Source organism: Paramisgurnus dabryanus, chromosome 3 (genome assembly GCF_030506205.2).
Source record: "Paramisgurnus dabryanus chromosome 3, PD_genome_1.1, whole genome shotgun sequence".
In the NCBI taxonomy this organism is placed as follows: Eukaryota; Metazoa; Chordata; class Actinopteri; order Cypriniformes; family Cobitidae; genus Paramisgurnus; species Paramisgurnus dabryanus.
This window is the reverse complement of record NC_133339.1, coordinates 14341398-14353579: the sequence shown is the minus strand read 5'-3', so window position 1 is coordinate 14353579 and position 12182 is coordinate 14341398. Positions and strand designations below refer to the sequence as shown.

The 12182-nt window shown below is 35.4% G+C and overlaps 1 protein-coding gene across 1 annotated transcript; it reads right to left on the bottom strand.

Moving 5' to 3' along the window:
• Positions 1–1225: 1225 nt before the first annotated feature.
• LOC135769016 (uncharacterized) lies at positions 1226–10776 on the bottom strand. Its single transcript, XM_065278376.2, has 2 exons — positions 10648–10776; positions 1226–4037 (listed from the first exon to the last, which is right to left on the bottom strand). Exons 1-2 carry the CDS (start codon positions 10733–10735, stop codon positions 2773–2775), a joined length of 1353 nt encoding a protein of 450 aa, XP_065134448.1. The 5' UTR covers positions 10736–10776; the 3' UTR covers positions 1226–2772.
• Between the last annotated feature and the right edge of the window lie 1406 nt (positions 10777–12182).

Below are 12182 nucleotides of genomic sequence, written 5' to 3'. Positions count from 1 at the left end.
TCGCTAGTGTCAACTTATGTCTGAGATTTTTTGTAAATTCATCAGATGTTTCTTACTTGTGTATTTTCTTAAACAAACTTTTCTTTTCAATCTTAGACAGTCTTCATACTTTCGTCTTTCGATAAGTTGTTCATAGTTTTTATGTGGTAGTGTCAACTTATGTCTGAGATTTTGTAAATTCATCAGATGTTTCTTACGCGTATATTTTCTTAAACAAACATTTTTGTTTTTCAAACTTAGTTAGGATACACACCTTTGTCGCCTCAAACACTTGATCAAAGTTTTTTCTTCGCTAGCGTCAACTAATGTCTGAGATTTTGTAAATTCATCAGATGGTCTTACGTGTGTATTTCTTAAACAAACATGTTGCTTTTCAATCTTAGGCAGAGTTCATACATTTGTTTTTTCATAAGTTGTTCATAGTTTTTCTTCGCTAGTGTCAACTTATGTCTGAGATTTTTTGTAAATTCATCAGATGTTTCTTACTTGTGTATTTTCTTAAACAAACTTTTCTTTTCAATCTTAGACAGTCTTCATACGTTCGTCTTTCGATAAGTTGTTCATAGTTTTTATGTGGTAGTGTCAACTTATGTCTGAGATTTTGTAAATTCATCAGATGTTTCTTACGTGTATATTTTCTTAAACAAACATTTTTTGTTTTTCAAACTTAGTTAGGATACACACTTTTGTCGTTTCATACGCTTGATCAAAGTTTTTTCTTCGCTAGTGTCAACTAAGGTCTGAGATTTTGTAAATTCATCAGATGGTCTTATGTGTGTATTTCTTAAACAAACATGTTGCTTTTCAAACTTAGGCAGAGTTCATACGTTTGTCTTTTCATAAGTTGTTCATAGTTTTTCTTCGCTAGTGTCAACTCATGTCTGAGATTTGTAAATTCATCAGATGTTCTTACATGTGTATTTTCTGAAACAAATTTATGCTTTTCAAACTTAGGTAGTCATCATACTTTTCGGCTCTACATACATTTGTTCAAAGTTTCTCGTAGCTAGTGTCAACTCATGTCTGAGATTTGTAAATTCATCAGATGTTCTTACATGTGTATTTTCTGAAACAAATTTATGCTTTTCAAACTTAGGTAGTCATCATACTTTTGTCTCTACATACATTTGTTCAAAGTTTCTCGTAGCTAGTGTCAACTCATGTCTGAGATTTTGTAAATTCATCAGATGGTCTTACGTGTGTATTTCTTAAACAAACATGTTGCTTTTCAAACTTAGGCAGAGTTCATACGTTTGTCTTTTCAGAAGTTGTTCATAGTTTTTATTTGGTAGTGGCAACTAATGACTGAGATTTTGTAAATTCATCAGATGTTACTTACACATGTATTTCTTAAACAAACATTTGCTTTTCAAACTTAGCTAGGCTACACACTTTTGTCTATTCATACACTCGTTCAAAAAATTCTTCGCTAGTGTCAACTAATGACAGAGATTTTGTAAACTCATCAGATGTTCTTAGTTGTATCTGCACAGACAATATTATACTTATAACAGTCGTCTTGTTTTCTTTTGTACGTGACAACATATATCTGTGATTGTTTTATGAACACAGATGGTTTCATTTCTGTAGTTTATGTAACACCTTGTCAAACTCTTAAAGGTAGTACTAACTGTTTAAAACAACAATGCAAAGTGTTTTAGATTTACTTGATAAATCTTTTACATCAAAACAAACTAGGATAGCAATATGTTTGAATCTGTAACAGGTGATACCACCAATAGCGTGTTGTACATAACAAAGTCTGCAAAATAATAAAGATTGATTAGGTTTTTTATTTAGTAAACCTTTTAACATAAAGTGTAGAGTCTTTTGTATGCATCTTAATTTATATGTGGTTTAACAAACGCAGCCTCTCTTGTTTTGCGTTGTTTCATCGCATCTTTGTTGTTACATACAAAAGACTCTCGCTCGTATTTATTACTAAATGAAATTTGATATAAAACCATTCATTAAATGTAAAAAAACTTTTGTTCAACATGAAGTAAACACATGAAAAAATTCTAGTTACAGTACAAAGACAGTGATTCAGTGTTCAGATTCTATAGAAAATATATGTGATTTAAGTTATGAAACTTAACTTTAATACTGGTTAAAACAATAATAACAAATAACAGACTTTATATGAATAATTAAGAGAAATAAATTGATGAGACCAAAAAAATGCCAGTTAGATGCACTATATTGCCCTATATATACTGCTGATCAACTTGAAATCACATATCCAAAATCATCAGAGGAAATGTTAATATTAGGTCCTATCTTTACTAACTGACCACAGATTTGAAGTTTATTCATCTATATTCTCGACTAAACGGCTACATTTTATGACACAGAAAGAATAATATTTCAAATATTGTGTGGGTTTTAAACTTCATTGCCGTTGACGTGAAATGCATTCTGGGAAACATGGATGTCGTAAGTCCAAAAAGTCACCTCCTGATGCATCCTCGATAAAATGAGCGGATCAAGAACACAGCTGGGGATGTTAGGTAAACTTAACTTGATGTAAACTTGGAATTGGAACAGTACTTGGGCCGCGACTGACGACGTTTCACAAGTCCACAAGAACACAAGTACAGACATGAACACATATTGAGAAACGGCCTAAATCTTTTTTGCCGTACGCCATTTTTGGGCTTTTGTGCACATGTAGACTTTTAGTAAGGATCCTCCAGACAGTTTTATTAATAAGACCTCAGCTGATTTCTAAACTTTGTTGCCATATCCACACTGTTGACACATGAATGGTTTTTATCGAGTGTGGATTCTCTTGTGTTTGTTAAGGGCAGCTTTTGTTTTTAAACTCTTTTGACACTCATGGCATGTGAACGGTTTCTCTTCAGTGTGAGTGACCAAATGTACAGTAAGTTGATATTTTGCCTTGAATCGCTTTTCACACTGTTGACACTCGTATGGTTTCTCTTCTGTGTGAATTATCATGTGTCTTCTAAGGTCACGATTCATTTTAAAACTCTTTCCACACTGTTGACATGTGAATGGTTTTTCTCCAGTGTGAACTTTCATGTGTGATCTAAGAGCGCCTTCACTTGTAAAACTCTTTTCACACTGAGAGCATTTGTTAGGTTTCTCTCCAGTGTGATTTCTCATGTGAGCCTCAAGTCCATGTTTATCTCTGAAACTCTTTTCACACTGAGGACATGCATGAGGTTTCTTTTCACTGTGAATCATCATGTGTCTCTTAAGGTGAAACTCCAAACTGAAACACTTTCCACACTGAAAACACACATATGGTTTCTCTCCTGTGTGAATTCTCATGTGTGCTATAAGGCAACTATTACTTCTGAAACATTTTTCACACTCCTGGCAAGTGAACGGACTCTCTCCAGTGTGAATTCTTTCATGTATCTTAAGGTTACTTTTAACTCTGAAACTTTTCCCACACAGATGACAAGTGTAAGGTTTCTCTCCAGTGTGAACTCTTATGTGTATCTTAAGTTTACCTGCAGTTATAAAACTCTTTCCACAGTGATGGCATGGATGTGGTTTCTCTCCATTGTGAACCCTCATGTGTTCTTTAATTTCAGGTTTTGTTCTGAAACTCTTTCCACACAGATGACACGTGTAAGGTTTCTCTCCGGTGTGAATTCTCATGTGTATCTGAAGTTGACCTGTATATAGAAAACTCTTGTCACAGTAATGGCAGGCGTGTGGCTTCACCTTGTGAATTTTCCTGTGCTTTGTAAGGCCTGATTGAAAGGTGAAACTCTTTCCACATAGATGACACTTGTAAGGTTTTTCCCCAGTGTGGATTCCCAAATGTTTCTTAAGGTCACCTGCAGTTGCAAAACTCTTTCCACACTGTTGACATGTGAAAGGTTTCTCCTCACTGTGAGTCCTCTTGTGATCTGCAGGGCGTTCATCTTCACTGAAACTATTTTCACACTTTATGTCTTCTGTCTTCAGAGTTTCTTTCTGTGAAATATTATGGTTTATTTTTACAATCTGATGTTTCTCGTCCTCTTCAGCTTGACTCTCCTCTTTCACGTCCATCAAATCTAAAATGAAGACAGTAAATAGTTCATATTGATAAATCAGAGTGATAAAACACATTTAGGTTGTCATGTATCCATGTTATTTTTGTTGTCAATTTCTGCTCTTGTAATTTAACCCTAGTGCTGTGTTCAAAACCCTATAACACTTGTGGTGTTTCCAATATCATCAAATATTGGATTCTATCATTTTGTAACATGTTTTGTTTGAGTTAGTTTGTATTTCTTTTTATAATTAACTAATCATAGGCCCAATTAATATGAGTTTATGCACCTCAATGTTTTAGTGAAAATAGCATTATCTGTGAAGTGTTGCAAAATTCCAGGAATTTTCAGAGCTGGAAACTTACCATGGGAATTAACAGTGATATATGAGAATTAATGAGAATAAACTGGGAATAAGATTTTTTGCAGAGATGCCTATAACAGGAACTTAAATGTACTTAACTCTTACAGCATAATTGTTTAAAACAGCAAAATTTAATGGAATTTTAGTTGAATTTATACTCTGCACAGTCTTCAGTCACATAGCACACTGCTTACTGAAGGGCCGTTGTGGCTCAACCCCCCTGCATGAACTTGACTTCTTCCATAACATGCACAGATAACTTCTTGAATCCTGTACACAAAATATTGTCAAAATGTCCTACCACCTCAAGACCAGATATTGCTCTCTTGTCAAATTCCACCAAACAAGTGGATCTGCTGGAGATTATAGTCCCATGGGAAGACCGATTGGAAGAGGCCTTTGAGAGGAAGCTCACCAAGTATGAGGGACAGGCCAGTGAGTGTCAATGAGCCGGATGGAGAGCCAATAGAGGTAGGATGCATGGTTTTTGTAGCCCGATACCTGTACAGGGCCTTCAGTCTGTTGTAGTAAGGATGGAGAAAAGCCATCCGCAACACCACTGAAGCAGCTGAGAAAGCCTCAAGATGTCTATGACTCAAGAGAGGGGATCCATGGGGTCAATGTAGCTAGATTTGCCAACTGATGATGTATTTGCACAACTTTAACCTGATTCCATCAGTGACGACCAGGAAAGAACGTTTGACAACCACACAAAGCGGGGTTACTACTGGAGAGTCGGTGACAGCTCAGAAAGACGACAATCAGGGCAGAACAGTCTGGCAACAAAATCTGTATCTTCTGTGAGGGAGACTCCCACAATAAGCTATGATGAACCTAAAGGAAAAATACCCCCAGGGGTGTCCGAGAGGGTGGAGGATGAGCACCCCAACTGGATGGATGCAATGGTATTACAAAAAGGCAACAGACAAATGACTATGAGCAAGCAGTGTACATGTTGCAAAATCTGTAAGAACGAGCGAGGCCTAAAGATCCAACAAGGGAGTATGAAGTAGGGCTGTCAAATTTTAATTCGAATTTCGAATATTCGTCGAATGTAATAAAAATAGGCATATTCGAACGTAAAACTTTGCATTCGAATTGGACCTGTGTCAGGAAGCTCACGCAACGTTATAATGCATAACTGACGCGGATTGTTATACAGAGCGTTAGCGGCTCAGCCAACTATGCGGAGCAAGCCAGCGTTATTCATTTAAAAAAATAGCAAGAAAAGACAGTGGGGATTACGAGTCGGACAGAATACATATTAAAAGGGCTGTGTGATAATGCTTTGGTTTTTGGAGCATCAACTGGAATTCAACCGCAAAGTGAAACTTACTAAGATGAATTATTGTCGTCTGCTTCTAAATGCAGTTTTAAAGTTTAAAATAACTGATCAACACGAAAGTGCCATAATACAGCTGCTTGTTTAGCAACATTAAAACCATATGTGCGTCTACATAGTCCACACCGCATATGAGAGAGTTGCAATGTAACGCCGCCGTGGCTTTATTTTAACTGACTGGAAACTTGACTTTCACCTGGACATTTGATATGCAAGTTTTTCATCAACATTATCTGCGTGAAATATAAACATGATGATCATCTGCCAACTCGACTGTTTCAGCACGTCCTCTATTAATTACGGAGAGTTTTACGCTTTATTAACAGCTTCACTCTGCGCGTAAGTTAAACATTTCTGTTCTGTACTTTATTACTCGCATATATTTCTACATATTTTCAACCAAGGAACACACAAAATATAATATAAGTTGTTGTGAATAGTGTTTAAGCTTGACAAAATTTAAATGACTAATGATCTTTCCCACTTATTTTGGCTTAAATAAAGATTCATTCGTTTTCATACTTTATTAGAAACACGTTAATTTATCTACTTATATAAAATACCCTATATTAATATGCATTGTCTATGTATGGCATTCGTTTTGTACATTTACAGGTGCACAAATATACTGGTTAATTTTGATTTCATTAGTAGTGTTTATAACATTCGTTTTAACAAAAAATATGCTGTGCATGATTATATTATTGGGGCTTTGTGCTGCGCCCTTTTGTGGGCTTTTAGGAGTATTTTCTCCAAGATAAAGTAGGTCTTTATAATTCGAATATAATTCGAATTTTATTATTTTTCAAGGACGAATTTCGAATGTACTTGTTCAGCCATTTTGACAGCCCTAGTATGAAGTGTCTGGTGGGGACAGGACCAACACAACACACAGCTGTACAACCTGGTGAGACGCAGGAGGAGCCGAGCCCGAATACACCCCACAGTGCCGGGAACCTCCAAGTGTTGCAAATGAATCCCTCTAGCATTAAGACTGAAAGGAGGCAGATCATTCATTCTCTGGATTTCAAAAGCCCTTTCTGTCCACCAACCATTTTTTTAGCTCCATTACCCATCTCTGGACATCTGCCTTGGCTCTGGAGTGAGTCAACCTTTTGGCCTGGCAGGTTACATCATTTTGCTAGGCACAGAAGGCCACTACTCGTCTATGAAGTACCAATCTCGACTCTGGAAACCTTAGAGACGAAAGTCAGCAGCCACCTCAGAAGATGGCTGGGGCTTCCAAAAAGTCTAAGTAGAATCGCACTCTACGGATACCGCAACAAATTGCAACTGTCGTTCAAGTCCTTGGAAGAGGAGTTCAAGGTAACACAAGCCAGGGAAGTGTTGCCATAGAGAGACTCAAGTGATTCAAAGGTGGCAATGGCTGGGATTGAAGTGAGGACTGGTCGGAAGTGCAGAGGTGGGTAGAGTACCCAAAATCTATACTCAAGAAAAATTACAAGTACTTGTAAAACAATTTACTCAAGTTAGGGTAAAAATCTAATTATCTACTTGAGTTACAGTATAAAGTATTAGATGATAAAACTACTCAAGTAGTTAGTTAGTAGTTACTTCTAATCTTATAGAGAAGAAGCGTAAAAACAATGAATTTCAGACTACTTGGAGGGCTTTTACAAACCTCTTCATCGTCGTATTTCGGTATATGGGTTAATGACTCAGTACGAATGAAGACTCTCTCGCCCGCCCCTACCGCCTGTAGGAAGAATACCCCACTTGCAATTTCGCTGTATCCGACCCGCCGTCCTTCAGTCTCGCAAAGTCTCAGATATCGCGAGAAGCAGGATCACTTAGCGGCAAACAACACAGAGGCAGGTGAACGAAACACGGCTAGTGATTGTTGCAAATGGCAGAGCCGGGGAAGAAGCAGCAAAAACCCTTGACAAAAGATTCCCTAGAAAAAAAAGGGCTTCAGACCTAATATATATATATATATATATATATATATATATATATATATATATATATATATATATATATATATATATATATTAGGGTGACCATACGTGCCATTCTTCCCGGACGCATCCTGGCCAGGATTTCGGGTGCGTCTTCCGGTCATATTTGTCACCCGCATACACATACGTTACATTTTTTGGTAAGAATTAAACTACAATTGTATGTCTTATGTTTTTAACTGAATGGCGTATGCGGTCAACACCATGTTTGGAGAAGAAATGGCACTGCCCACCACCCCAAGAACACCATACCAACAGTTAAGTTTGGGGGTGGAAGCATCATGGTTTGGGGCTGCCTTTCAGCAAGTGATACTGGGCATACTTCATATTATTGAAGGCAGGATGAATGGAGAAAAATACTGTGACATTCTGGATAAAAATCTGCTGCCATCTACCAGAAAATGAAAAGAGAGTGCACATTTCATCAAGACACTGATCCCAAACACAAGGCAAAGGAAACAATGAAGTGGTTTCAAAAGCACTATTCGGACAGGATTAGTTTTCCAAATGACGTTTGAGTTTTAACGTGTCCCTCACGACGTCTCTGATTTTATGTATCGATTCGGACGGGTTTAAAATTCTGGGATTAAAATTGTTCTCTTTGCAGATCATGTGCTCTGCATACGCATGTTTGTACTGTTTGATATTTTGCTTTAAATGTAAAATTATTACATAACATGTCATTTTTTTAATTTAACAAATCAAAAGAACTTCTACAAATCCTACTAAAGTATCCTACATGTTTTATATAACTGGCTGCTTATAATAAACCCAAAGAAATGAAGAAATAATGATTAATAACAATTCATTAGCTAATTAATTAACATTACCATTCCGAAATTAAACAAAATAAGGTTGAGTTTACCTTATACTGATATTACAATGGCCAGTCTTAACAGTGTTTAATATTCAGTAGGGATGCACCGATAGGATTTTTTGGGCCGATACCGATACCGATTTAAACAGACAACTTCTGGCCGATACCGATATTAAACACTTGTGTACAATACTATACAGTTGGTCTATTAGCTAGTTTATTTCTGCATCAAATTATTTTTACTAAACATGGATTGGATCTAATTAACATTCAACTGACCATATAAATATTGCTACTTCAAAAAAAGTTGGACTTCTTTTCCCCCACTAAAGTGCAGTTTGTTTCTTTTATTGTCCAAGACATTTGAGCCAGCTCAACAAAGGTATTCTGTCTGTGCTTAAGTATAGTGCACACCAGAACATTAGGCAAGGCAAGGCATTGGTATCGGCCTTTCTCGTGCTATTGCTGATATGCCTATGGTTTCAGATTCATCAAAAATCGGCCGATAAATATCGGCGTCCGATACATCGGTGCATCACTAATTTTCAGTTAATCTTGATTTAATTATTTTATTTCGCTGAATGAAAAAAAACATCCATATCTGAATGAATGGGACTCAGGAAGTATACGCGTGTTAGTAAGACCTTACAGCAGATCACGTTAGCTAAAACATGAAAAGAACCGCGTTTTCAAAAGATATTGTGGGCAAACACAGACATTTGCATCCACACACACTCCCCCTGAAATTAAAAAATAATTAAATCAAATCAAGTAAGTTTTGATGATAAACTTGGATAAATATATTTGATCTATGGTATTATAGTTTTAGCAAATACCAAAATGTGTTTATACAGTAGCTAGCTAGCTAGTAAATCAAAATGTAAGCTGGTATTATTATAATTACTATTATAATGTTTATTATGCTTTGTGTTTCTTATTGAAAGAATCAATTAAAGTTCTACTTTCAATAAATCAGTCAAATAAATCAGTTAAAATTTGTATTATCTTGCATGCATGTCTGCTTATGACCAAACAAAATGTTTATTTGTGTTTATATATGACATAGTTTATATCCATTTCCCAAAATTTCCAACAAATTCCCATTAAATTTGTATTATATTCCAATTAGGAATATTTTCAAAATTCCCCAGATACAATAGAAAGTTTCTGGAAATATATTAATTAATTAAATACATTTCCACCCCTTTGCAACCCTATCTGTGAATAATTTTGGCAATATTAAATATAGTGTTGATCACACTAGTCTAATTTAATTTTTAATTAGGAAGTTTGTTTTAAATTGCTTTTATTCTGTACAAAATGACACAGAGTCACACTTGTTGTGGTGATCCCAGTCAAAAATGATCATCCATTTAAAGTGAAGGTGGAAGATCATAAAACACAGTCAGAAAATTATTTTACAATTGTGCCGTTCCCTATCAAATCTAAGTTGTTAAATTTACCCATTTAAGAACAAACCAAAATGAAAAACACTGTGACAAAATGACATCAACTTTGTGTAAATGAAGCATGCATCTAATGCATTTACTGAACGTATGCACATGAATGACAATAGTCTATTTCATGTGCCTTGTTAATGGGCGCTTTGCATTTAAAACAGACAGTGCTTGTTTGGACATCTTTTGGGGCACACAATGTGCATCTCTTCCTTTTCTCTCTTCTGTCTGAGACATTTGAAGACCCTGATTATAAACTATTTTCTGTAGGCCGGTGATTTATGACCAGAAACCAGAAGTTTATCAAGGTGGGGGGATCCCAAAAGCGACAAAAAAATTTTTTGAGAGAGAGATTAGTCTTCATGAACAAAGTCAATAAATTTCAGTCTAGTGCAATAACATTAACTACTGTTTTTCTCCATAATGACGTGAACACAACATGAGGGTTAACTGTAGTAGAGCATTACATGGAGATCACAGTCATTCAATCCACTGAAGGTTGCTTTGGATAAAACTCTTTACCTGATGTTTCAATCTAATTCTACTGAATCTATTATAGATGCAGAAAGTTATCATCTCATGGATTTTAGTTTATTTTCCCCTCGTGTTTCTCAATGTTTTTATGATTATTCCTCAACCATAAATAATGAAGATTGAAAAATAGACACCAACCTATTTGTTCCTCAGTATCTTCATCCTTTATTCTGCATGGTTGTGGATCTGTCATCTTCTCAAGCTCCTCTTTCACCAGCATCAACATTATGTCATGAAGATTTCAGTTGTCACACATGGAGTGATTTCTCTCTGTGTTTGACTCCAGCATTTATTGGTGGATTGTTGTAGGAGGAGCTTCACTGAAGGTCTCAATCACTTTCACTCTATGGGTGTGAACTAAAGGTGAAAAAAGAGGCATTAAAACATTTAATGTCAGTAAAACATTCACAATCTGTTTCTCATGTATCAATCACAATTTTATTTTATTTAAATCAGGGGGATTAAGGTTTTGGGGACCCCCATTAACACCTATTCAGCCTGATTATGGTCGTATAATTATTATTCTCTTGTCTTTATTATTACTCACAAAATTCTATTAACAGTGTTTTAATCCCTCCGTTCTTTGATCCAACGTCTCAATTCATCTAATTTGACTGAATTTTTATCAAATGCCTTCTTACAAAAAGAAATAGGGATGCAATGTAAGGAAAATTCTTGTCCGAAGCTCAATAAAATGAAAAACTCAGCCGAATGCCGAACAACCGAATAATTTAAACATTTTTGATTTCCCTAATTATTTTGCCAGTTTTCTCACCAAGTTACATTTAAGAATGTCCTGTTTACTATATTTTTTCACATTATTTAACTTTTTTTTTATTCCAGCAGTCATTATAGGGCCTTACACGAGGTCACTTCTCTGATCAGATAACTATAGATAGACTTGTTAAAACCGTCCAGTTGCATTCGACCACAAAAATGAGTCTTAGCTAAACAGATATTAATCCGATTTTTATTCCTGTGCAAAATGCAAATAACATATTCATTACTCTGCCTTAAAGAGGTCATAGTATGTAAATCTGACTTTTTCCATGTTTAAGTGCTATAATTGGGTCCCCAGTGCTTGTATCAACCTAGAAAATGTGAAAAAGATCAACCCAATATTTATTTTGTTAGAATGTTCTGAATACAGTTCTAATTAAAATTTGTACCATTAACATTGCATTTTAAAAATAGAACAGCCATTCATATTTTATTTTTCTTGTCATGGTTAAAAAGGAAAAAATTAACAGATGCAAAAGTACACGGACAGCTGAATAGCTTCAATGTATTTATTACAAAATGTAATGTAGTGGAGGATTTTATTATGCTTTCATTTCTATATTATTATGTTTTATTTTTCATCCTATTTTTCATTTTTTAATTACAAAGTTCATAAAGTGTGATTCACATGGAAATCATGTTTTTCTGCTAACGCACAGATGTATGCTCTGTCTGTCTTTTCAGCAAATGTCCAAGGACTTAAACATCATGTGCAGTCCTATATGATAAGATAACGAATGAATCATTAAGCTAGAAACCCAGTGAACGGTAGAGTTTACTGAGAACAAGACATATGTTTTATGATGTCATCAGATTTATGTTTAACTGCTTGGTTCTTAATCAGTGACGAATTGAAGGTTGTTTATCTAAATGACGTGGTAACTGATGATTAT